This window comes from Chelonia mydas, chromosome 8, assembly GCF_015237465.2.
Source record: "Chelonia mydas isolate rCheMyd1 chromosome 8, rCheMyd1.pri.v2, whole genome shotgun sequence".
Taxonomy (NCBI): Eukaryota; Metazoa; Chordata; order Testudines; family Cheloniidae; genus Chelonia; species Chelonia mydas.
This window is the reverse complement of record NC_057854.1, coordinates 54,893,826-54,921,685: the sequence shown is the minus strand read 5'-3', so window position 1 is coordinate 54,921,685 and position 27,860 is coordinate 54,893,826. Positions and strand designations below refer to the sequence as shown.

Below are 27,860 nucleotides of genomic sequence, written 5' to 3'. Positions count from 1 at the left end.
GTGGAGGAAAATAATGTTTTGTCTCAAATATGCATTAGTTGAATGTATGGAAATGTATACAACTATATAGCGGCATATACAACTCTAATCTGCTTATTAATGGCATACTTGTATCTCCTTGTTTTGTTCTTATACGAATTTTCAGCTGGAAAGAAACCTTGCCCATTGTGTCCTGAAGAGAAATTCAAAGCTTGCTATAGTCATAAGCTCCATCGCCACCTTCAAAATTTGCATTGGAAGGTTTCTGTTGAATTTGAAGGTAAAGTCTTTTATACTTGAATAGATTGCTTATATTTTATGGAACAAAGTACAGCATAAGATTAAGTGGCAACGTAGAGCCCAATTCTGTAGTCCCCGTACAGTTAAAATTTCCATTGACATCAGTGGGAGTTTCACTGTCATAAAGACTGCTAGATTTTGACCCTAAATCAGAGCCAATGGTATGTTCCTCTTTAAACTTGGTGTTCATAGCAAAAGTTAGTGTCTGTATTTCATTTTTTTTCTGCCAGTTTAAAAATTGCTACATGTATATATTAAATTATTTTAATATTAATATCAGGAAATATCTATGGATATTTCACCTTAATGTGAGTTTGTTTATATACACCTAATCAGTGGTGCAAATAAAATCCATTTCTTAGGGCGGGGCGGAGACCAGCAAAGGGGAGCACGTGACCCTCCATGTGACTCCTCACTACCCAGCCCGGGGCCCCGTCTCCTCCCCACATCCATCCCATGTTATCTAGTGGGGAGCTCTGTCATCCTCCTGCTGCACCAGAGACTTCTGGGCAGTAGTCTCCCAGGAACAGCAGCAGGGAAAGGAGCAGAACCCCCAGGCTTGCCCACTGCCCTTCCGTGGAGTTGCTCCTCTGTCCTCCCTCTGTGTACCGCAGCAGCAGCCCCGCCAGAGGACTGGGCTGGGGGCGGGGGTGAGGCTGGGGGCAGTTCAGCCGCTGGAGAAGCTGCCAGCATTCTGCTCCTTTCCCCGCTGCCCCTCCCAGCGGGAAAAGGAGCAGAACTCCCAGCCCCGCCCCCCAGCCCTCTCCTCCGGTGGGGCTGCTGCTGTGGTACACAGACAGAGACGCAGCTCCTTGGAAGGGCAGGGGAAGGGGCTGGGATTTTTCCAGGGGGCTGGGCAGGGCAGTGGGGAAAGGAGCAGAACCCGCCCAGCCCCGACCCCCAGCTCACTTCTCCGGCAGGGCTGCTTCTGTGTCTTTTCGGTATGCCATACCAGCTATAAATAGTTTGCTAGTATGGCATACTGGCCTATTTGCACCACTGCACCTAATCCAATTTCAGAGAAGTAAGCCTCTCTATAAAATGCAGAGCTTTATAGTGTATGGACACTTAACTAATACCATAAAGTTTTGTAACGTATAACCAAATGAAAGTCAATTTTGGCCTATCATATAGATGAATATCTCAAACTAAAAGTATGTGATTCTGTTTTCTACTGCACACTTTAAAATAGTTTCAAGCTAAGCATTTTTTAATGGAAAGTAATTGCTTAGCAAGTCATGAAAATAGTGTTCAAACTGTAAATATTTGTGATTTTCGTTTTGTTAGTTAAAAGTTTTCAGTTAGTTTCTCAATATAGTCATTTGTGCATTTACTTTATATAGCTGTACAAGCTGATCAGGAAGATTCTTCAGTTCTGAAGAAATTGTTTCAAATACCAATGTATTTAGTAGTCATGTGTTATATGTAAGCACAATGTTGTGATAACTTGTTTACAAAATGCATTGAAGACCAATAGTAAAAATAGGAATTGGAAGGGAGGGAGCATACACGCTCAAAACAAAGAAAAAGATAGCGTGGTCTGCTATAGAAAAGCAAATGTAGAGTGAAGGCAGGAAGGGGGAACAAGGTGCCAATAAAAAGACACAGTAGGTTACACTTCTAAAGTTTATTATATGGAAAATTGTCTGGCAATATTATATTTGCCTACAGTACACAAAAGTGTTTTATTTGTTTAAATTGCAGTCAAGGCTTTTGTGGTGTTCACAGCACAGGTATTTTCATTGGTTAGTAGGCTGTGAGTTTTATTTGAAGTCTATAGGACTTGGAACCTAAGTGGTTAAAAGTCTCTTTTGAAAATGGAACTTAGGAGCCTGAAAAGTTTAGATGCTTTTGAAAAGGTTACCAGTCAGGTAAATGTTTCAAGTCCTAACAACTACCCAGTACAGTTCTGCGACCTGAGTGCCTGTCAGTGATTTTTTGTTTGTTTTAAAGTTTAACAGCAGAAGCATCTCCATATTGATAGGATATATGTACCAGAATACAAATAAATAATAAGAGTAAATAATAGCATCTACTTATTGTAGAAGCACCTAAGGCGCTCAAGCAAGGTCCCATTACAATTGTACTAACAAGTAACAAATAAGATAATCCTTACCCCCAAATTGCTTATGATATATGGTAGTTATGTACTATGTATTTACCATACTGTAAGCTGACCAGAACTAGTTTGTTTTCCAGGATACAGAATGTGCATCTGTCACTTACCTTGTCGCCCAGTGAAGCCAAACCTCAGTGGAGACCAGGTAACAAATACTAGATCACATTTGCTCATTTACTCTATAAAAAAGGGGAAACTAGGAAGAACTTTTGTGAAGTGTTTCAGTGTAGTCTTCAAACATACGTTGTTTTCTGTAATGGGATACAGAACCTTATAGTCCCCTATTCAAATTCAGCCAAGATCTTTAGGTGGTGAGAATTAAACCTTTCTGATGTTAGTTGAATGGCCTATGGTATGTGTAATGGATTTGGTGGTCTCAGTCCTGTTCACCATGGAACGTCACATAAAATAGTACCACATTTTGGACTAATCAGCAACCTTGTTTGCAGTCACAGGAGAGGCCAAATACTTAAGACACAGAAAATAAATGTACTCTTTTGACCCCTAGAAGTGATCTTTTTGGGTCAGATAGAGAGAGGGGCAGTAGTATGGAGAAAGCCAGTACTGTCACTTCCCATGCTACGCCTTTTCTATGGACATACTTTTGTCGGCAGTCTCCAGTCCAGAACCCTGTGGGATATCAATAAATAATTACGATGCATACTTATTGGGAACTAAATCCTGAAAGAAATAGGTCCTGACCCCCTTCTTCTGGCCTTCCAACAACCCCCCAGAAGCAAGCTCCCCACAGACCAGGACACACCAACTCAAAGCGGAAGACCCTTCCATAACAGACGCAAAACCTGTAGACACATTTCCACTGCTGTGATGATCTTAACCCACCCAACACACCCTGCAAAATCCATGGGTCCTACACATGCCTATCACTACATAGTGTACCTCACCCAGTGCACTAAATGCCCCAAACAAGAACAACTATATGGGTAAAACAAGACAATTTATGTGCTCTCGAATGAACATAAAAGAGAAAAAACACACTATAACCTGTGGGTGAATACTTTTCACAGAGCAATCATTCCATATCCAATCACTCTCAGTCCTCATCCTGAAAGGAAACTTATATAACACTTTCCAAAAAAATGAGCATGGAAGCTTAAATTCGTAACTTTGCTAGACACTAAAAATCATGGACTGAATAAGGACACTGAATTTACTGTTTACTACAACAATCTGTAACCCACTAACCTCCCTTTTCTGTCTTATGACTGTAGAGGTGTTAACTCACCACTTCACCTTGAGTGTTGTCTTTCAGTGTGTGCTAACTATTTATGCTAAACAATCTGTTCCACCTTGAATTTAGCTGTGATATCAGGTCAGGTCTACACTACAAGCATACATCGGTATAACTACATCACTTGGGTGTGAAAAATCCACACCCCTGAGCGACATAGTTATACCATCCTAATCCCCAATCTAGACAGCTACCATTTCCCGCGGAGGTGGATTAACTGTGCTGACAGGAGAAGCTCCCATGTGGTAGCATCTTCGCTAAAGCACTACAGCAGCAAAGCTGCACAGGTGTTACTTCACTCACTTTGTCTCACTGTATTTTAAAACTACACTGACTCCTTTACAGAGCTCTACGAAGATGGGAGCCCATTATCACTGCATCATCTGTTCTGCAACCATCACACGAAGGACTGACATGATAGGGCATATTAAGCGCCATGTGAACAAAGGAGAAACTGAGTCCAGGTATATTGCAGGTAAATTATTTAATGTTCCTGCTTTATTTGTAAATGGTTCCTTTACACGGTGCATTGTGTGTTATAGCTGGGCTATATGTTTGAGGGACTGTCAAAAGTAAGCCTGTGCTAAAAGTAAGTTTGCTCAGGGTTAGGAGGAAATTAAAACAAGAGAGATCTATCCTTCATAATATAGGTTGCCAAACTGTTAATCTGACCTTTTTTCTTGGATAACCCCAAAAGGCTGGCGTGCTGAGTTTGTAGTGTTTACCCTCTGCTCTGCCCTCCTGCTTTGTAGCCTATACATGTAGGTATTTGCTAGGTAAGGCATCGGCATAAGAAAGCTAGTAAAGCAATGAGCTTACAGGCCTCAGACCTGAAAGACAATAGGTTAGCTAAACAAGGCATAAGGCCCAAAAGCCCTAGCATACGCAGTTAACCAGGAGTAACCCTAGATCAGAGGTTCTGAATCTTTTTCTTTCAGAGACTCCTCCCTTCCTCCCAACATGCTATAAAAACTCCATGGCCCACTTGTGCCACAATAACTGGTTTTCTGCATATAAAAGCCAGGGCTGGTATTAGAGCATAACAAGCAGGGCAATTGCCTGGGGCCCTATGCCACAGGGGCCCCCCCACAAAGCTACATAGTTCAGGCTTCAGCTTCAGCCCCTGGTGGTGCGGCTCAGGGACCTGGGCTTCAGCCCCATGCCGTGGAGCTTTGGCTTTCTGCCCTGTGCCCCAATAAGTCTAATGCTGGCCCTGCTTGGAGGCCCCCCTGAAACCTGCTCAAGGCCCCCTAGGGGGCCCTGGAACCTCTGGTTGAAAACTACTGCCCTAGATCATAAGATATCACAAGATGGAACACTGTAATGACTCAACTGCTGACAGATAACCACAAGATGCTAGTTTATAGCAGCTATATGGGATATTTTAAGTTAGGAACATCAGCAGATATCTGACACAAGAGAGCCATGGTACGTAATTGATGTATATGCTAATAAGTTTGAGGTAAAAGGCCTAGTGACCTATGGGAGAAAGGCACCCCAACACTAGTAGGGTGAGGAAATACAAAAGGGGAGAAGCTCTTACTGAATATGCATTAGGCATAGTAGCATCAATGTAATACATTATAGAAGTTATATCCCGGCCTGCGTCCCTTGGGAGATGCCAGGATGACTATCACTGGTGGTGGTGGTGATGATGGAGGGAATGATACTTCAGGTCCTTTTGAAAGGGATGGTGTGAGTGTATGGCTGCTCAGATGCACAGTCTGTATTATCTCTATCTACATTGCTGGGTTTGAAGTGTGTGACTTTACTAATTGTGTTGGTAAAACTATTGCAAATTCAAAGGCTTTTCCTAAGTGAGTGTTGCAACCGTGCACGTCAGGGTTCCCATTAGAATAATAATTGTAATACTGGGCCTAATCTTTGGACGAGAACCTACCAAACCTCAGTGTTAATTAGGAATTCTTAAGTGATTGATATAATTAATACACGATTAATAGATCAGGCAACAGCTCTGTTTTTTGCTCATAAAAATACATTATTTTGCATTAGCTTGATAATCTTGGAAATGTCAATACCCAACCTTTTCAAAAGAATGGCACAGATAGTGGGAGACAGTACCCGTAAAACAAAACTGGCGTGGCTAATTTCATGCCTCCCTGTTTTGGCAGCATCCATTTATTTTTAAATCAATCCCGAGTATAAATCAAGTTCAGATAAATGCCAAAATGCTGAATTGTTTTTGTTTGAAGTGCATAAACATGGACTATTGAAACCAGCTGACTGTCTTCAGGTCTACAGCATGTTGATAAAAGTGTAGATGGTAGGTTGCTCATATAATTCAGTAAATCAGAATCCTATTGCAAACCCCCATAAATTATATGCACTAATCTTTTGACTGGATCGGAGCTAAGCTGGAAAAGCTAAATTATATTATTGGAATGACTCACTCATTTTAAAAAAAAAAAAAAGATAGTTTAGCACTAGATTTCAGGTACTTTATTTTTGCAAGTTATTAAAAGAAGAGGTTACCTGTAACTGGAGGTTCTTCAAGATGTCTGGTCCCTATTTGTATGCCAAATGTGGGTGCACAGGTGCTCCATGCACCGGAGCCAGAATTTTTTCAGCAGCAATGCCTGTTGACACACACGGCTGCCTTATGTCGCCATGTGCTGCAGGCAAGGTTATAAGAGGCCTTGTATGGTGATGCACCCTCAGTCTCTCTCTTACCACAGAATAGAGAGTTTGCAGCAGAGAGGAAGGTGAGCAGGTATTGGAATATAAATAAAGACTACACATCTCAAAGAACCTCCAGTTACAGGTAAGTAACCTCCTCTTCTCCTTAGAGTGATGGTCCTTATATGTATTCCAAATGCGGTTGAGTATTGAACAGTGATCAGCTCAGAGGTGGGTGCAAGGACGTGATTGGTAAGGCTTGTTGCAGGATGGCACGGCCTATGGTGGCATCAGCAGCTGCCCACTGGTCAGTGGCATAGTACGCTGTGAAGGTGTGGACGGAGCACTATGTTGCCACATGGCAGATCTCATGCTAGGGTACGTCCACCAGGGAGGCGGAGGTGGTCACATGCAGGCCTCATTGCCACCTCTGTGGCCAGGGAGCAGGAGGACATGTCTGCTGCATCCACCGCGGCCTGGAGGCTGACTTGGCCTGAGGCAGCCCTCATCCAGCAAGGCCTGGAATCGCTGGCCTTTGGTCTGTGTCATGTCCTCCAAGAACTCCACTAGCTTAGTATAATTGTTGAAAGCGTACTTCGCTAGCAGAGCCTGATAGTCAGAAATGTGGAATTGAAGGGCCATGGAGTAGTGTTTGCATGCCAGGAGGTCCAGGTATTTCACCACGTTATCCGGGTGCGTGTATAAGAGTTGGAGTGCTAGTGTGCCCGTTCCATGGCCACGTGCATGACCAGCGAGGCCAGAGGGAGGTGGGAAAATATCTTCCACCTCCCTTAGCCAGTACGAAGTACCTGCCTTCTACCCTCTTGGGTGTGCAGGTGCAGGATACCAGCATGTGCCACACTGCTTCTGCAGGTTGTAGAACAGCATTGTGAATGGGCAGAGCTACGTGTGTCAGGCCATGGGGCTGAAGAATGTTTAACAACTGGTCCAGTTGGTCTTGGACCTCTTCTAGAGGGATGCCCAAGTCAAACGCCATGCTCTGTACCAGCTCCTGGTACTGGTGGGGATTGTCAGGAGGCAAGAGGGTCGGAGGGATCAGGGCCTCATCTGGAGAGTAGAGGCTGCTGTCCAGGCTGGCGGTTCGGGATCAAACATTGGGTCCTCTTTCGGGTCTGAGACCATTGGAGCTGGTGGAGGGGCTGAGGTGGTTCTGGTATGAGGCCACCGACGGTGGGTCCAAGCAGTGATGGAGTCCCACATGGGCCAGTGATGCCATGAGGCCAGATCTTAATAGTACTGCGGGTCCCATGGATACGGGTACCACGCAGGTGAGCCCGGAGCATTGGGAGCCAGAAAAGGCATGTGAGCCCGAGAGTCCGCATTACGCCGAGAGACTGGGAAGAAGGATGTCTCTTCTGCTGAGAAGCCCTCCAAGTCTGAAGAAGTCTCCAGCAGTGGTGGAGCCATCAGTGCGGGTGGTACCGCGATCGCCGGGAGTGGGTCGCCGCTGAGGAGGAGTGACTGAGCCGCTGGTGAAGGTGGCCAGGAGGCAGAAAAAAGCAGCGAGGGCGGGTACAACAGCTTGAGATGGGACAAGGAGACCAGCGGATCCATCTGGCCTGGTGTTGAGGACACATCCTATCCTCTGCCACTCTGAGGAGGGGTATGCAGAGCACAGCCTGGAGAGTGCTGCCATGGCTGAGTAGTGCACACGGGCAGGCTGTTGGGACCCTTGGTCCTCGCAGGAGCTGGTGGGTCTCGCTTCTGCTTTTCCTTGCCCCCTGGCTTAGGGGGTGGCCATGCAGGTCACCATCCGACCAAACCCATCTTGGGGAGGAAACACAGTGTGTTCAGTGGTCTGCAACGGGGACCTGCTGCAGTGTTCATGAGAGCGCTTGTGACTGTCCTTATGTGCCTTCTTGTGTTTCAGTGGTGCTGATGGGTCCAGGTGTGAAGCCGAGGCCAGGGCGCTTACCGCCAGTCATGGGCAGTGCACCACCAGCACAAATGTTCTGGGATCAAACTCTGCACGAGGCTGGAGCGCTTCCGCTATGAAGAACTTGGAGAGGCGCTGAAGACAAGCGTTGCGAGTCCTTGATGGGAAGGACTTGCAGATATCGCTGCAGGTGACAGTGTGTCTTACCCAGGCATTAGAGGCAGCGCATGTGCTTGTTGCTCACAGAGAACGAGTGAGGGCACGAGGTGCAGTTCCTGAACCCCAGGACGTGGGGCATATTCCCTCAAATGGGTCAGGATAGGCCCTGTAAGGGGCTACTATATAAACTAACGTATTTACAGAAGTATGGAAAGAAAGAAGCAGAACTCACTAACTATCTACAATGGACCACCATTCTCATAGAGTGCACGAGCACGAAGAGAGGATTCTGATTCCACCCATGTGGTGAGAGGGAACCGAGGGCGTGTCGCCCCACACAAACCCCTATAACCTCACATGGAGCACATAACAACATAAGGTGGCCGTGCCGGTCAATGGACACTGCTACTCTAAAACTTCTGGCTCTGGTGCATGGCATGCATGTGCACCTGCATTTGTCATACATATAGGGGACTATTACTCGAAGAAGAACAGTTATTACTCTTCTAGCTGGTAAGTTATGCAGTTCTGCTCCTCTCTGTCCTCTTCATCCATCTTTTATTGTGTCCTCTCTACCACTGCCATGTGAAGGGTATGTAAAATTAAAGGTAGTTCCCATTCTGATGCTGCCATATGAACAGGTCATTGTAGAAAGTGAACCTATCGTTTGCCCCCCCCACACATATATATGCACGCATGCGCGCACACACACACACACGATCCTCGCTAGAACGCGGGATTCGGGATCCATGCGTGATACCGCGTTAAGGCGGGGACTGCGTTAAAATGAATTGCAATTAAAGTAATTAAATTTGGGATCCATGGCCGCGACCGTGTTATATGCGAATTTGCGCTATATAGAAGCGCGTTCTAGTGAGGGTCCGGTGTACATGCGCGTGCACACACACGCATGCGCATATACACACACACACAAACATGCTCTTCTTCATTTAGGGGGAAAAGGTGATCTAATCAACTGAATATGGAAGTGGGAGTTAGGAAATCTGGGTTTTATTCCAAATCCTCTCACTAATTATTGGACTTGGATCAATCTCTCAACTTTTATGGTTCATTCACCCCCCGTATCTGCAAAATGGAGATAATACTTCCACACCTGTGTAATTCTGAGATTGACAAATGGAAATCACAGTATAAATTGTGAAGTTCTTCATCTTTGCTCCTTCCCCTTTTCATTTCTTCATAATGTAGTCCTGTTGGTTAAAATGCCATAAAAGTCTAATCAATTTATTTCAATTTTATGGATGGTTGGGGAGAATTATATAAATATCTGAGCAATTAATATGTGGGAGGCAGTTATATGTTCCTGATCCCCATGATATCTAAGTACTTAGACAGAGCTACAAAAAATCTTATTTGTGAGACACCTCACTTGTCCAGGCTGGATCAAGGCAGTAGAAGGAGTACACAGCACATGGATACATTCTCTCTCCAATTCTCAGTTAGTATGATTCTATTGAAATGGCAGTATTCTATGTTCAAGCATGCAAAATAGAAAACCTGTCTTCAGTGATACTGCCAGAGAGGGTACATTTGCAAGGTTCAGAGTATATAGCCAATTTTCTGCCTATAGGAGAGTAATGGTTTGTTTCAGAAACTATTCTGAATTTTTCAGGTAAAAATGAAGGTCTCTGAAATCCTGGACTGACTTGAGCCCTTCTGTCTTTTTAGTTATCAAGAAGTGACTGGAGTACTATCAGAAGCTCAGTGGTATTTTTTTGTTATGAGAGAATGTATTTCCTGCAGCATCTCATACTATTCAACTTGAACGAGTTCTTGAAGAGGTGTAATTCTATGAAAGAAATTTGTATGATGAAACTATGGCATTTTATAGGGTGTAAATCAGGGTAGAATTTGGCCCCAAGTCTGCCAATGTCCTGAATATAAACTAGCTGTGATCTCCTTTCCTGGCACCAAACGGTAATAGGCTGGTTTTCATGTGTTAACATTGTTATGTATCAGTGGGATTGGGGCCCTAATTATTTGAAAGATCTTTTTTGAATTTTATAGCTAAAATGTACAGATACTCACAAATCATCATTAACTCTCTTTCCTCTCCTAAAATATTTTTTTAGCCCCTGCTCCTAAGTCTTCTCATGAAGTGCTGAAAGAGGCAGACACAGATGTACAAGTTCTTCCTAACTACTCCACACCTCAGAAATCAGATTCCTATTTTAATCCCAAAATGAAACTCAACAGGTGAGGGGGGTAGTTGGGAGAGGTTGCAATGAAAATGCTCTCACTTAAAAGAATTATCCCAGTAAACAGCCCACTATGATGTCTAGAGGAATAACATTTTTCAAGCAATAAAAATAAGATGCCCAATATAGGAAGGCTCCATTTTGATGCTTTTCTAATTTTGCTCACTGAACTATCTTCCTTATATACTGCTGGGAAGACTTTTCTAAAACAACAGAAATGGTCTTCAGAACAAAATGTGTGTGGAAGATGTTCCAGTTTCTAAGGAAATAAAGATGCTAGCTTATGCAGCAGCGTGGGAGTTTGAGGGGGAAAAACCAACATAAACCACACCTTAGGACTCAAAAAACCTATTCAGTGAAATGTTTTCCTTTGAGTTTTTGTGAGCTCCCAGGACTAGATACCACTTAAGTGCTCTCCTCCAGCACAGCTAAAGCATGAGCATACTACGTACGTATCTCACATCCTAGGACTCCTTTTTATAGGTCCCACTTTACTGGAGTAGATTCTTTCCTCTAGCTCAGGGGTGGGCAAACTTTTTGGCCTGAGGGCCACATCAGGGTTCCAAAACTGTATGGAGGGCCGGGTAGGGAAGGCTGTGCCTCCCCTAACCCTATCCACCCCCTCCCACTTCCCGCCCCCTATTTCCCCCTTCAGAACCCCCGACCCATCCAACCTCCCCTACTCCTTGTCCCCCGACTGCCCCCTCCTGGGGCCCCCCTACCCCTAACCGCCCCCCCCAGGACCCCATCCCCTATCCAACCCCCCCTGCCCCCTGACTGCCCTGCCCCCTATCCACACCCCTGCCCCCTGACAGGCCCCTGGGACCCCCCCCGTCCAACCCCCTCCCCCCAAGCCCCTTTCAAAATGTGGCCCTGCAAACACAGGCAGAGGACACGGGAGGAGCAGGGGCAGCGGCGCAGCCAGAGAGAAGCAGCGGGTTTCCCCTTCAAAGCGCCGCTTCTCTCCGGTCAGCTGCGCGGCTACCCAGTGCTCCTCCTGACTCCTCCGCCCGTGTTCGCCGCGCTCCCACCACCCGCACCGCCCACCTGCTCCCCTGAGACTGTAGATGAGCCTCCCTTCCTGCTCTCCCCTGTCCCCGCTGTGCAGCCTCCCGCACTGGTGGCGCAGTGCACTGAGGCTGCGGGGGAGGGGGTATAGCAGGGGAGGGGCTGGGGGCTAGCCTCCCCGGCTGGGAGCTCAAGAGCTGGGCAGGACGGTCCTGCGGGCTGGATGTGGCCCGCGGGCTGTAGTTTGCCCACCTCTGCTCTAGGTCCTCTTCACATCACTCGTTTTAATGTCAGTAGAGTGGGTAGTCATTTCGTCCTCAGAAAAATCATAACCTCACCCTATTGCTGCAACACCAAAGCCTGTTCCCTGAAACACTGAAGTTCAACTACCCTTCAGTCATTATCAGGGTCCTTCTCCAGAAGGAACACTGCCAAAGATAATTTTGAATCTGTCTGGGGAAATTTCTCAGGTAGTCTAGGAAGACTGATGGTTATTTCCAGACAGCTGTTATTAGCAGTGAATGGTTTAAAAAAACCAAACCCACCACCAGTAATCTCTCATCTGTTCTTTCACAGAGCACATTAACTTCCTATAGAAAGCAGCATAAACCCCAAACAAACAGCATATTCTCTTGAACCCCAGTCAGTGGTGTCTAACCAGCAAGTGGAATCTCAAGTTCTTATCTTTCTTACTACTATTTTGCCACACTGTGAAGGATTCCATTCCACTACAAACTCTTAAGCCAGGTATAAACTACAAATTTATATTGGTGTAACTACGTCACTTAGGGTTGTGAAAAATGCACACCCTTGAGTGACATATTTATACCGACCTAACCCCCGATTTAGGCACCGCTGTGTCGACGGGACAACTCACATTAACATAGTTAATCCACCACCCTGAGAGGCAATAGCTATGCTGACGGGAGACGCTGTCTTGTTGGCATAGTAGTATCTTCACTAAAGCACTGCAGCGGTACAAGAAGACAAGCCCTTAGGCCAGCAGTTGATACTTTAAATGCCCAAACAATTAGGCTGCATACCAAATTTGCCTGCTACATGGACTCACTGATCATAGTAAGAAACCATGATACAGTGGTGTTTTATATCTCAGTGCTCCATGGATAAGTGTTAAAGTCAGCACTCCTAGAAAGTTATCATTGGAATTAATTTAAGAATATTTGAGTACTCTGAGACCTACAAATGCTGTTTAAGGTAGTAAAAGGTTTAGAAAACCTTCTGGTGGCTGTTAAGATCAGTTATTGCAAAACCTGTTGCTGGAACAAATTACCCTAAGCCCTGGTCTACCGTGCAGGGGGGAGGAAATCGATCTAAGTTCCGCAACTTCAGCTATGTGAATAATGTAGCTGAAGTCGACGTATTTAGACCTACTCACCGCGGTGTCTTCGCTATGGTGAGTCGGCTGCTGCCACTCCCCCGTTGACTCTGTCTGCGCCTCTCATGGTGGTGGAGTACAGGAGTCAACGGGAGAGCGCTCGGGGATTGATTTATCCCATCTAGACTAGACACAATAAATCGACCCCGCTGGATTGATCGCTGCCCGCCGATCCGGCGGGTAGTGTAGACATACCCTAAGATGGAAGAAACAAAAATGTGTGAAATACATACTCTAAACTTTATTATACACCTTTTTATCTTCTAGGCAACTGATATTCTGTGCATTAGCTGTTTTGGCTGAAGAACGGAACCCCTTAGAATGTTTGGATGCATTTGGGGCCACCGGTAAATAAACAAACTTTTGGAATCTCATTTTACTTTCTTTAAATCTCGAATTTTATTTTACAATTTGCAAAAAGAAAAGGAGTACTTGTGGCACCTTAGAGACTAACCAATTTATTTGAGCATGAGCTTTCGTGAGCTACAGCTCACTTCATCCACAGTATGCATCCGATGAAGTGAGCTGTAGCTCACGAAAGCTCATGCTCAAATAAATTGGTTAGTCTCTAAGGTGCCACAAGTACTCCTTTTCTTTTTGCGAATACAGACTAACATGGCTGTTACTCTGAAACCTGTCATTTTACAATTTGTAGCAAGTCCCTCTCATGAGAAATCGACATTGTATATTTAAGTATTATGTGGTCCTTGCTTAGGCAGACTCCTTTTGACTTCCTTGTGTGTTTCCCCGAGTTCAGGATTCGGCTCTAGATGTGTAAAAGGACCATAAATATCTTTGAGATGAAGTTACTGATGCTCAAAAGGAAGAATTTTTACATTTTAAAGTGCATGAAATACCGTACATCTTAACTTGATGAGTTATGTCCAAGGTCCCATGTATTCTGATTCGATTGCTGTGGAGTTTGGCTTCAGAATCAACCCCAAGTCGTAGAACAGTGCCACTGAATCCAAACTTTCATTTAAAAAATTGTTTACAGTCTCTATATTTATAAAGAAGAATCTTGACCATGAAATTAATGTAAACCAATGTGGTGGTGTCTTCCTGAATCTGTAAACAGTGAAACAATAGATTGGAGAGGTGTGAACTGTCCCCGTGATCTCAATCAGGTGTTAGTTCTAAAACCTGAAGACAAAAATTTAAATGCAACATTTATGCTAAAAATGCTCAGCAGTTCATGTCCTGCTAATGTGTTTATTGCACAATTCCAAGCCACACCAAAAGTCTTAACTGCGTCCTATCCAGCTATCAAAACCTCCTGTTTTCCCCCCACAACAATTTTTACAATACAGTCACCTATTGTTGTTACAAATATCTGCAACACATCAAAAATTTAAAATTTAGGAGCAGCATAAAAACAATTTAATATCAGACTAACAAGGACTGCTATATTAGTTAAAATGTTAATTTTCCTGTTTCATTCAGTTAAATTAAACTGAGGGTTTTTTTTTAAATCTTGCTCTGCCACGGAAATTCCAGTCTGCTGCATTAGAGTGTTGCACAAGACCAGAGGACTTCCTACAGATCTGAGGTCCAATTTGTTTCACAGTACATAGAGTATTTTTATATCTATGGCACTTACCTTGTAATGAGAATTGGGTAGGCAAACCCTTGTACCCATATAGACTTCAGTGAGTCTTCACACAAACGCTGGAGTTTGTCAACAGAGTTCTTGCACGATGAAAGCCTGTGTATGGATCACATTTCTGTATTATGCACATTTAGGGTTTGATTGTGTTTTTATTGAAGTTAAGGGGATCAAGAACCAGGCCTTTATTCTATTGCATGCAACCAACCATAAAATTATGCGCTTGCCTTTCTCCTCAGGTATAATGGGATTACAGTGGGCAAAGCACCTTGGAAATTCTGTGAAGGTTACGATTAATGATTTCAATGAAAATTCCGTGACAATGATTCAGGAAAACTGCCATTTAAACAAGATGAAGGTGATGATGAATACTAAGGAAGAGGACGACTGTGATGAAACTATGGAAGAAGGAGAGGAAAATGTAGGCATTATTGAAGTGACAAAAATGGATGCTAATGTCATAATGCACTTGAGATCCTTCGATTTTATGTAAGTGAAGAGTGTTTGCTAATACAAGTTTGTCTTTACTCGGTGCTTTGATCTTGACTGTAATTTAATTTTTGCCCCAGTGATTATTTAGAGAAGTCTGAATGGATGAGACAATGAACAGCGGCTGGTTATTTGCTTATTAAAAGTTTAATTGTAGCAACTGAAGTGCTACGTAAATAGAGACCATTGTAAATCTTTTAAAAAATAATCACTGGGAAAACATTTAAGTCTTTCTGGCATCGAAAGTGGAAAATAAGCACCCACGTGTTGAGTGCTGTGTTCTAGGTGGTCAGGCCTGGTGGTTGGAGCCATGGTTGAGAACAGGTACCAAGGTCGAAGTCAGCCATAGAGTCAGGACCAGGATAGCGCTGAAATCAGGGTCCAGGGATAGGCTGTGGGTCAGAACTGATGTCAGAGTCTATAGACAAGCCAAATCAGGATCATAGTTGGAGTCTGGATGCAGGCCAAAGGTTGAAGCTGGATTGGAGTTAGTCCAAGGGTCAGGAGGCAAGGGCAGGGCTAGAGCAAGGTCAGAGTAAGGAATGGGCAAGGCTGAAGTGGGCTGGGGCAAGGCTGGGGCAGGAACAGGAACTGGATCAAGGGAAGGCTGGAAGCCTAATGACACTAACACTGCAAGGCAGCAGGAGGATTCCTGGCTGAGTAGTGCTGTTGTACAGACTAACTTGCTGCTCAGGCAGGATCAGTGAAATACCTGTGCCTGGGTGTCACCTGACCCAGGCTCTGCCCAGGAATAGGCTGCTGCAGCCTGCTTTAGTGCTGAGGCTTTGCTTATGGCTGCAGCATGCCTGAATGATGAGCAGGGATCCTAGTTTTCCATAATAAAAAACCCTCAAAATTCTCCAATAAAAAAACCCCCATAAAAATCAGTGTTTTTCCCATGATTATAATGAAATGCTGAACTTTAGTTTCCCTAATCACAATAGGAAGCACAGCCACCGGGGGCTGACAACCCAAGCCCCTCCATCCAGGGCTCTGGCTTTAAGCTCTGGTTCGGTTAATACAGAGAGCTGGATAATGGAGGCTCAGATAACATGTACAGTAGAACCCAGTTTTTCATTTTTTACAAAATGTGAAAACTAAAGACTGTAAAAACACAAATTCTGGATTTTTCCATGGCAAAGGAATTTCTAGGATCCGTGGTGATGAGTCACTGCAGGCTCTGCTGGAGGGGGAAGTCACGGCAACTGAGTGAGCAGCTCTGGTTTGGCTGCAGGTTTGCCTCACAATGTATATGAACATTTTAGGCCAGACTTGTGGATTTTTGGTATAACTGTGTCTGTTTGGGGAAAAATGAAATATAAGAATATTTTCTCTGTAATTTTAGCTAATTTGAAATTCATATCTGTGCATGTAGTTTTTAATAAAGCCGCATGTTTATGGATCACTTATTGTAATCCATTCTTAAATAGCATAGCTGACTTAATTAGAATCTGTGGCCAAAATATTCAAATGTTAGTGCCCAAATGCAGGCACTAAATCTATACATAGACATCAAAATAAGTGGTCTGATTCTTAGAGTTGCTGAACATCCACAAACCAATTGAATTCAGTGGGAGTTAGTTTATTTGTATATTCTCCCGTCTTTCAAAATAAACACCGGTATCTTGGCCAGCATTCTTCTTAGTTCAATTATCCAGTGTGCTAGGATGTGAGAGAGATTGTGCTGGATGTGTGATGACTGTTGCATTACTCAACGTGTACTGCCTGCCCCCTCTAAATTTGTTGCTTTGTAAATTATTTGGGCATGTTGGAGGTATGGAAGGTGTGTTGTAAAATCAAATTCGATTTTTATTTTACTTCAGATGTTACGGGTGAGAATTTTTTTAAACCGTTTTTTTCTCAGATAGCTTGAAAGCTAAGTAGTTATGTACCAGAGATGCTTCTCAGTGTATATTTTGTTTTTAGACACCTGGACCCATTTGGAACAGCTGTGAACTACCTGGATTCTGCATTCAGAAATGTAAGAAATCTTGGAATAGTATCAGTGACATCCACAGACATCTGTTCTCTGTATGCAAAAGCTCAGCATGTGGCCCAGCGTCACTACGGCTGTAACGTTGTCAGAACGGAGTACTTCAAGGAACTGGCAGCTAGAATAGTAGTTGCTGCTGTGGCAAGGTACTATTAAAACACAGAAATCGTGGTCAGCTCTTAAGCTCTGGTAGAAGAGGATTGCTAATGCATGCTTTTGGTGATTGCTAAAGCAAGTTGTGTGTCTTTGCTTTTCAGAATTCCTTAAGCTCTACAAATTAGGCATTGAAATATCAATTTTGTACTTGATTTCAAGTTCACTACTATAGAACAATTTAAGTATTTTAAACTGAAGTGCCTGGCAAGATGGCAAATGGGTACGGAGTATATTATTAATCTTCAGAAAGAAAAGGTAATATAATGCAAACTTGAATATCTGAAGATTTTAAGTTCCTTTTTCATTTAGTGGTGATTTAATGCTGCCTAAGCCTTTATAAATACTTCAGAAGCTATTAAAGCAATTAATTATCTGTGGGAAAGAGCATTAAATTAGATTTGCTTTAAATGGATATAAACTCATTAGTGTCAACTTTCACAGTATATTTCATAACTAGCAAACAGATATTCACTCCAAAATCTAGGCCCCCTATCCTCCAGTGTTTACAAACAATAAACACAGTGTGGCTAAATTTTTCACAGGTTAAACATTTTTTTTCCTTAACCATAATAATCTGGTGCTGTAAATCTACTACCTACAAGTAAATCTACTTACAAAGCAAATATGATATAGTGCCTGTCCTGCAAACCCTGTTCACAATATTAGTCCTTTCTCATACAAATATTCCCAGTGACTTCATAAGTGTACTCAGAAGTGAAAGTTGGGGGTTTGGACACTAAATCAAGACATACAAACCCAGATCAAGATCATGGAACAATCAGTTCAGGGAAGAGTGAGTGGGAGATTAGGTGTGAAAGATCTTGAGACTATGTAAACGAATCCACTCACTGCTAGGTGCCCCCTTGTGGCCAGGAGTAGCATGGCAGCACACTCCAGCACTGTGGTGGTTTCTCTATCAGAAACTTGGCCTTCTTGCTGGGTCACCATCTTAAATACACCCTTTCTTGGGTCATAGTCATCCAAACTAAGAGTCTCCAAAATATTTTTAACACAAACAAAAATCCTTCCCCCTCTGTAGAGTTCTTCCTCACCCTGTTTTTGACAGGGCCTGTAGCCCCCTTGCTGGGCTCAATAACCATTGTGGAAGGCTTTATATGCCCCTTTCCTTGGAGCCAGTAGGGGACCCAATCCCACCCTCTACTCTAGGTTCCGGTCCAGGAGTCCTGTATTGAACAGATAGGTCTGCTCCCTTACCTGAGCTACAGTTTTCCGTGGGCCACTTCCTACATAGTCTCTTAAGTTCTCCTTTGGGTATGTCCATTTTGTCCCTGCATAAACAGGATCTTTCCCAGGCCTCTCTACAGGGAGAACTTTTCCAGACTCTTCCCTTTTTGGTCTGGGTCTCTCACGGGCCTTCATGCCTGTAGAACTTTTCCTTACTGTCTGAGCTTTCTGCCTGGTTCTTTCTCCAGCCCTTTCCCCAGCTGGGCTTTATCATCACTTAAGCCTCATTCCCCTCAAGTGGGACTCATTCGGTAATCAGACTGGTTTAGTCCTATGCTCTCCAACCCACAGAGCAAGCTACCCTGTTACAGACTCCATAGTCAATTATATTAAATTGGACCTGTTTAGATTGTCTTGTCCAGCTCCTTGCCCATGCTAGCTTATTCCCTATAGCATATTCTCCAGGGCTATATCCCATTTAACTTTTAACTGATTCTAGCACTAAGGGTTTCATCTGTCCCTGTAAAACTACACCGCAGGCTGAGACCTCATATTGGAATAACTTTTCCAGAGTGTCAAGCTAAATTTTCCTTGCTAATTTTCACCTTGCTTCTAATTACACCCCTCCAAAGTACCCTAAAGGATTCCTCTTTTCTTGGTAAAAAGAAAAGGAGTATTTGTGGCACCTTAGAGACTAACGTTAGTCTCTGAGGTGCCACAAGTACTCCTTTTCTTTTTGCGAATACAGACTAACATGGCTGCTACTCTGAAACCTGTCTTTTCTTGGTGTATACCAGTTCAGATACTAGTAGCTAGTGATTTATCTCCCCTTAGTCTTCATTTAACTTAGATCTACTTATTTACTTTCTATAATCTTTCCTTCGAAGTCTATCCCTCCAAGTCTTCTCGGCATCGAGGAACCCAAGTCATGGACCAGCACCCTATTGTGCTAGGCCAGGGGTGGGCAAACTTTTTGGCCTGAGGGCCACATCGGCGTTGTCAAATGGTATGGAGGGCTGGGTAGGGAAGGCTGTGCCTCCGCAAACGGCCTGGCACCTGCCCCCTATCCACCCCCTCCCACTTCCTGCCCCCTGACCGCCCCCCTCAGAACCCCTGACCTTGTCCCCTGACTGCCCCCTCTTGGGACCGTCCACTCCTGTCTAACCCCCCACTCTTATCCAACCCCCCCCCGCTCCCTGTCCCCTGACTGCCCCAACCCCTATCCACACCCCTGCCCCCTGACACGCCCCCTCCGGGACTCCCGACCCATTCAACTCCCTCCTCCCACTCCTTGTCCCCTGAACGCCCCCTCCCAGGACCCCACGCCCTATCCAACCCCCCCTGCTCCCTGTCCCCCTCCTCCCAGGGACCCCCCACTCTCCCAAGGTCCCACCCCCTATCCAGCCCCCCCTGCTCCCTGTCTCCTAACCGCCTCCCCCATCCCCTCAAACCTCCATCCCATCCAACGGCTCCCTGTCCCCTGACTGCCCCCTGGGACCTCCTGCCCCTTATCCAACCCCCGCCGCCCCCTTACCATGCTGTTCAGAGCGGCAGGACAGACTCATTGGAAAGCCAGGGAGGTGGGTGGGTACAAGCCGCACTGCCCGCGCGGGGGAGCAGGAACAGCAGGGGAGGGGCCGGGGGCTAGCCTCCCCAGCCGGGAGGGGCTGAGCAGGACAGTCCGGCGGGCCATAGTTTGACCACCTCTGTGCTAGGCTCTATACAAACAGAACAAAAAGATGACCCCTGCCCTTCAGAGCCAACAGTCTAAGTGGAGGCTGTTTATAGATAGTGTAGGATTTTTCCAAACAATGGATGATCATAAATATATATATTGCACATGGTGGAACAGCTGGGAAAATTAGTCTTTGTTGAATTCCTATGGTAATATGCTATCTTTTTGCTTTTGTAGAGCTGCAGCTCGATGTAACAAAGGCATTGAAGTTTTGCTTGCAGTGGCTCTAGAACACTTTGTCCTAGTAGTGGTGAGAGTTTTGAGGGGACCATCTCCTGCAGATGATTCAGTCAAGAAAATTCGGTATCTTATCCACTGCCAGTGGTGTGAGGAGAGGATTTTTCAGGAGGGTAATATGGTGGAAGGTAAATGGATTTTCCTTGGGTTTCTTTTAAAGGTATAATCCCTGCATGTTTATTGTATGTACCTATGTTAGGCACGTGGTAAGTTCCAACATGTAAAAAATACTTGCTTTCGCTAGAAATATTTCTTATATAGCATTGTGATAATGGTCATACACATAAAGGAGAAGGTATTTTGATTATAATCCTCTAGTTTAAAAGGGGTTCTTTGAGTAATTGTTATATGGATCCCACTGTAGGTGTGGGTGCACAAGCTTGGAATCTTTTGACAAGCAGTATCCATTGAGGCTACCCATGGCACCCTGCATGCCCTCACCCCACAGCACCAGGGGCTTAAAGAGTAGAGCAGCTTCAGCTGCCCCTCATTTCCCTCTTCCCACTTGTGGCAGCAGGATGAAGCAACACTGTGTCTAACTGCTTCCCTGCAGCATTCTTGTTGTAATTAGTATCTTATATTCTTGTTCTTAAATTTCATTTGGCCTGTTTGCACAGAAAAATAAAAATTCTTCAGTCTCCTCCAGGCCAAGGTATCTCTAATGGCTGAGACTAGGTCTCCAGGTTTCAAAACCTACCCTGCCTGTGCCTCTGAATGATTGGCACAATAAATGTATCTTTTGTCTAGGGGAGACTCATAGCACTGACAGTGTACTATTTGTAAACCTTTCTCCAAGTGCACACACAAAACTTGTTTGAAGCTGGTTTTGATGGAGAAACCTACAAAGAACATATTGGATTCTGAGATTCCATTGGAAATAGTCCAGGAACATCCCTGTTATTCAATATTCTTCATCTGTTCCCTCAGGGCCATTTAGCAATGCCCATTAAAAAGGGCACTGATCAAGGACCTCTGGTAGACCCCAGCCTCCATTTCAGCCACCTCAAGGAAGTCGTTTTGCCCCTAAGGGGTTCAAGTAATGTTTCCATTCATCCTGCCTTGGGATCACTGGTAGTGCCAGTGGCTCATGAAAAATCTAAACAGCATCTTACTGTGAAATCCACCCCTGGTATAAGGAATCAAAACTCTCTTTCGGGAGAAAAATATACTCAGCTAGCCTACAGTTGTGTATAGTCAGTTACCAGGCTCTGTTGGCAGAATATGATACAATTGGATACAACCTTTCAGTCTGCCAAGAAATTACCCCTGGACTCCGGAGATGAGTTCAGGGCTGTGATTACAGTAAGTCAACCTAAGATGGCCATTATGTTTTTAACTCAACAATGAACAAATTATCCTTTCTGAATGATTTCAAGTTGATCCTTAAAGCTTTATACCACAACTCTGAGCAAGAAGTAAGGAAGGATTCTACCCTTCTCAAGCCAGAGACCTCCCTTGTCTTACTCATACCACCAGATGGCTCCAGCCTCTTCTAAGAGACTGTGTTTCCAGAAGCAGAGATGCCCTACCGCTACTGAAAGCGCACATTTTTCTTCTGGTCAAGGAGGGAAGGATTCATGCTGCTGTCAAGAGTCTTGGACTGATTTTCAAGGATCTGTACCTCTTCTCCCCTTCTTTGGCAATAGCATACCCCATCCCACCTCATGACAATCTGCTGGTTTTTTGCTCCTAGGGAAGATGCATTGCTGATCAGAAAGGGATCCTTTCACCCCTATCCTGTTATTCCCAGAGTTCTCAGGAAGATGCCAAAGGACAAGGTCCAGTTGATAATGGCCTGGGCATATCAGTTCTGGTACTCCAACTTCTGATGCACTTATCCCTCCATACCCTTCTACCACTTCCAAGCCATCTTGATGTCATTTCACAGGACCGGGGGCTTGGATCCAGTGTCTCTGCCTCTGACAGCATGGAGATTAGCTGACTAAACTGGAGAAAGGAGCACAAGACATTCTAATCCAGAGCACAAAGGCTTCCACAGGACTGATTTACACAGCCTAAGTGAAAGCATTTTTCATTATGGTCCATTCAGAGGTACTTTGAACCCTTGGAGTTTTCTATTCCTACTATCTGCTGTCTTTTGAAACAATTGGGGCTATCCATCAGAGTACATTTAGCAGTTGTCTTTGCATATCATCCACCTGTTCAAAGCCCTTTGTTTTTTTTCCCATCCTACTGTTTCAAAGTATCTAAAACGACTATTAATTCATATGTTCCCGCTAGTCAAGGAGCCTTTTTCTACATGGAACATGAATATGGTACTTCGGTCATTTAGACCTGTCATGATTTAGACAAAAATCAAAATGTGCATTTGTCTTAAAACTTTCTGGAAAATTACTCTGTTGGAATTTCTCATACTGCTTCTCTACCGCACTGGTGGTGGTTGGATGTTTTGTTGGAGGGGTAAGGTTAGGAAAAAAGGGTGTTAACAAAAAATCTGCCATGTTTTTGAGATGTAAAAAAAAAATTCACTGAGTATTTTCCCAAAGATCTTTACTACTCAAACTTCAGATAAATCAAATATTTAGTTCTTAATGAAGACACATGCCTTTTGCATATCTGAAATATTTTTAGGAACAGTTTGGTATATACAGATAGTGCACACAAGATTATTCTGCAGTTTGAGAATGTATTGAGTTGTGAAGCTCCAGAGTACATCCAGTTGTTTAGCTGTATCTTATTTGAATGTCTAATCCTATCTTATTTCTCATTGTACTTTAAGGGCCCAATGTCTTGGGCTGTTAAGGTATTAACACCTCCTTAAGACAATGATGCATTTTTTGGCTATGTGAGCATTAGACTGCAATAAGTATCACATTTTCTTTCATTCTTAAGAATAGAAATAAAATTGTCAGCTGTATAGGTGCAGTGTTATAGCTGAGATTTTAAATGGACAAATTAACAGCATTCAGAGTCCTTCAACCTAGTACATATGTGCAAGGGAGCTGAGCTATGGCTGTCATGAAAATGCTATGATTCAACTGAATTTTGTGCACATAGGCAACCATAATTTTAACAATTTTTTGCATGATACAATTTTTCTTGAAAAGCTTTTTTAGCTTAAACTTGTTTTTGCAGTGGAAAGTTCTAACCCACTAGCTAGAAGCAGTTATTTAAAACACAAACCAAGCAATATGGAGCTCTGGGTTTGTTTTATTTTAATTTAAAAATAACTAAAGTTACAATGCCCCTCATTAGATTCCAGCAGACACCAGAGTTAGTAACTTGTGACAACATTAATAAAAGTTGGTGTCTCAGGCATTTTTACAGTTGTTTGTGTATTTTGGGTTCTGATGTTGCTCATCCTATTAAATACCTCTACTGAGGCAGAATCACTTCTTGGTGGGTGCAACATTTCTAGTATCTAAAACATCTTTCATTTTGTTTGTATTTTGAAATAACTTAATCTATAGAACTCACTTTAATTCTGTTTTCTGTAACAGAAAACCCTTACCGGCAACTATCTTGTGACTGCCATGGCAGTATGCCTGGGAAGACAGCAGTAGAGCTTGGTCCTCTGTGGTAGGTACAGCACACAGCATAACAAAAGTGAAAGCTTGTTTGTTCATAAAGCAGTAAGTTTATAGCTAGCAACTGAGATGGCCTTGGCAGCTGGTTATTTAATTGGAGAGCTGAGTAATAAAAAAAGAGTTTTCCTAGTCATATTGGTAGACAGCAAGCAGTGAGTTTACTAAATAAACAATAGTGAACTAGTTTTCAGTTTCACATCCTGGACATATTAAAACAATTACACTGCACAGGAGAATCTGGCTGAGTAGCTTGATGTTTTGCGACCAGAGAACTAGTATACATTGAACTGTAATTGATAACTAACTTGGTGTGCATTTACATAATATCAAATACCTATGCACTTCCAGTAGTATAAAATAACTTGAACTGTTAAATGGTAAACAGCAATGGTGTTTATCCTTGGTTTTTTGGATTGAAAGAATAGTTAAATTTAAATGTGAGCATTTCAGAACTAGATTATAGAAACAGAACTAATCCTTTGCACTAGCCCTGCTTTTACTATTTCTAAATACTATTAGTACACCACCCTAATTTTGACAGTGCATCCCTGTGATATGGGTATCATTCTCATTTTACACATGGGGAAATAAGATGAAGTGACTTTGCCCCAGTTGACACAGTAAGTCAGTGGCAGAACTGGGCTTAACACTCATAAGATCTTAGCTTTCAAGCCATGACTCTGAACTGCCACTACCTAAAACAAAAATAATTTTAATTGTATCACAAACTATGTACCCTGTTAATATAAGTATAGTTCAGCAGCTACTCAGTTTGTGGAAACCACTTCTAAAGGAGCAAAGGCCTTTTGCTATAAATCAAAATACTTTGTCATACACCCGTCTCCTTATTTTCACTGGCATTCTATTGCACTGTCCAGGTCAGGGTCCCTCTTTAACACTGGATTCCTCAGAAGAATGCTGTTTGAAGCTGTTCAGCACGGCTTGGATGAGATTCAGCCACTTGTAAAGACATTAATCTGTGAAGCAGAATGTACAACTCTAAAACAGTTTTCAATCCATGGTCCTGCCAGCCAGAACAAACAAGGTGAGATAAAATGGCAAGTTGCTTACAAAAACTCATGGGATTTTTAAATGTTTAAAACTAATTGAAAATTTCTTGAGCAAAAGTAACTACAGCAGTGCATGTTAAAAGAAGATTAGGAACGTGTTCCCTATCACAAAGCATGGGACAACAGCCTTGCCATATTATGGGGCTTTTGTCATACTCTTTAAACCTCTACTGTGAAGGCCTGCTCGACACAGGGTGCTAGACTTGATCCAGTATGGAAAAATCCTACATTAAGTAAACCAGTGCTGACACAAGGTGCCACGCTGACAGTCCTGTAGTCCAATTTATTCACAAAACAGGCAGCAGTAGCAGAAGCTTCCCATACACTAGCCTTCGTACTGCAGCCCTGAGGGGGAAGTTCCTCCCCTCTGAGTGAGATGGGACTCTGCCCTTCATGCTCAGTCAATCCTGGACTTCTCTACAGGGACTGCCAATTGCGGGGGGTGATTGAGATGGCTGTCTATAGTGGGATACTATTCTAATAAGAACAGACTAGAGGCTACCAGTTCACTTCAGATAAATCACCATATAGTAATTTTACTTGAATATTGTCCTATGCCAGATTCAAACTGATAATGTTTAGTGAAAGTTTCTATAACCCATTACCTATCCTTTTGCCTCTATCGTTTTTACACCTTTTACTTTGTCTAGAAAGTTTGGGGTTTTGCCCTTTCAAATTTTTGTGGATTCCTTTATAAGGTAGCAAAATAAAATCTATTTAAAATGTTTTGTCACACTTCAGATTTAATTTTGACTTTTGTATTCTAGAAGAATGTGGCGTCTTTATTAAAACACCAGATACTGCAGCTGACTACTATGTGGTACAAGGTATGTAGTTCATCCATGACAACTGCATGCACACCCCTTGCGGTTTGTGCTAGCAGATAACCACAGTCAATGAAGGAGGGATGGGGTGTTAAAGGTGGGGATAGAATGGTTTTTTGTAACCTTGGCTTGTGATTGCCCCAACTTTTAAAGTTTGTTGTTTTTTTTTTTTAAATGAATGTGCTCAGTGGTTCACCTCCAGTAAAGATTAATGAAACTTTAAAAATATTGTATCTTTACCCAAACTAGTATTTGCTGGGAAAGACAAAGAGCCATTATTGCATGAAGTGCACTATGTACCTTTGCAAGTCTAGTTTATCTGTGCAGTCCTTGGCTCCTATGGAATAAAGTTACAGAAAACTTTAAAATTATCTATTAAACTAGACTAGATTTCAGATCCCTTCAGCTTTTAAGGAATGAGGGTTTTTCCCCCCCAGAAGTGGTGTAGTTGTAGCTTTAGTTCAATCAGTCTAAGCCAGGAATGCTACCTAAAGAAAAGCAATAGAGGCCTAAGGTGAGTTCCCCACAGGGGACTTAAATGTTAAGCATTGCATTGCAACGCTTATCTTTTCAGTACTCTACTGCTTAGTGAAAGCCACAGCTCAGAGTTGGGCACCAGTGCTCCTTATACAATGCGGGGGAGAGTTAGGGATCCACAAAATCCAGCTCACAGAGCTGTCTAAGATAGCCATTACAAAATGCCAAGGAGAGGGGCAAGTCCTGAGCCCTGCTCCTCGGAGGGACTTACGTGGCTAACTCTGGGCTGGAGGGTAGACCTCCCTCCACTCAGGATTCACAGCCATGAACCCTCTCCTGAAGTTTGCGAGAAAGGGCTTATGCACCTTTCTCGTGCACAGACTGGGTGGCATCATCACTAAGTGCTACAATAGCTCTAGTCAAATGTATATAATTTAGCCCTGTGCTAAGAGCACTCATCTACCATATTAGAGACCTAGTTTGATTGTCCCCTCTCACCGATGTCAAGAATAAACTTCAGCTCTGGTGTCCCCCTCCAAGGATAGTACCCTAACCACTGGGGTTTCTGTTTCTCCTGTTGAAGCTGTTCCACTATATATAAATAAATATGTACTGGAGCATTCTGGAACATGGGTCTCCCATGTACCTAGTGGATTACTCTGGCCCAATACATGTTAATTATATACAGTGGAACAGTTTCAACAGAAGAGAGATCTACCTCAAAATACCCCCTAGCACGCTGGTTATGGTACTCTCCTAGGAGGCAGACCAGAGTTCAAATCTCTTCTTCATATCAGGGGGAAATTCTCCCACATCCCAGGTGAGGGCTCCAGCTGTTGGGTTAAAGGTTATAAGTTGGCACCACCATCTTCAGTGTCTTTTGTGGGGCCTGATCCAGTAGGTGGCTTCTGAGAGCACCTGCCAGATAAGCAGGGGAATACTTAGTTTGAGGATCCCACTGGACTTAGACACCCGGCTGCCTGAACTGAAGCAACTGTGTGCATACTCAGTAGGTGATTTTTTAGGTGGCTACAGAGTTAGGCAGAGGTTGAGGAACTACATTTTGAATCTTGCCCCTAATGAGCATTTCTGTGTTTTAGGTAAAAGGAAAAGTAATGAAATGAGTAAAAACATAGCAAAAAGACAGAAGTCCGAAAGCAATGCTGAGCACCCTGCATTTTACTATAATATCCATAGACATAGTATCAAAGGAATGAACATGCCAAAGTAAGGATCACGTTCCAGTTTCTGATTTCCAACAAAATCTGTGTTGAAACCAACTAACCAGTAATAACTTTCTCTCTAATTTTTTCAGGTTAAACAAGTTCTTACAGTATCTGTCCCAAGCTGGGTATAGAGTAAGCCGAACCCATTTTGATCCCATGGGAGTTCGCACAAATGCACCCTTGGCACAGTTTAAATCTATCCTTGTGAAGTACAGCACACCCACGTACACTGGGGGGCAGGCAGAAGGCCCTGTCCAGTCCCCTGAAGATGCCCAGGCAGGAGACAATGTCCAAGCTGCTGTAGATGACAAGTCAGGAGACATGGAGTTCACAGAAGATAGTAAATCA

At 43.5% G+C, this 27,860-nt stretch overlaps 1 protein-coding gene across 1 annotated transcript in view; it reads left to right on the top strand.

The window, feature by feature from the left end:
* The window catches only part of TRMT1L (tRNA methyltransferase 1 like), a 51,202-nt gene that overhangs the window by 22,313 nt on the left and 1,029 nt on the right, over positions 1-27,860 (top strand). Inside the window, 13 exon segments of the mRNA XM_007056700.4 lie at positions 146-259; positions 2,479-2,543; positions 3,996-4,125; positions 10,437-10,560; positions 13,234-13,313; positions 14,812-15,061; positions 16,988-17,200; positions 20,308-20,495; positions 23,829-23,907; positions 24,794-24,960; positions 25,753-25,812; positions 27,387-27,513; positions 27,602-27,860. Of these exon segments, the coding sequence (XP_007056762.3) occupies positions 146-259; positions 2,479-2,543; positions 3,996-4,125; positions 10,437-10,560; positions 13,234-13,313; positions 14,812-15,061; positions 16,988-17,200; positions 20,308-20,495; positions 23,829-23,907; positions 24,794-24,960; positions 25,753-25,812; positions 27,387-27,513; positions 27,602-27,860 (1,856 nt within the window).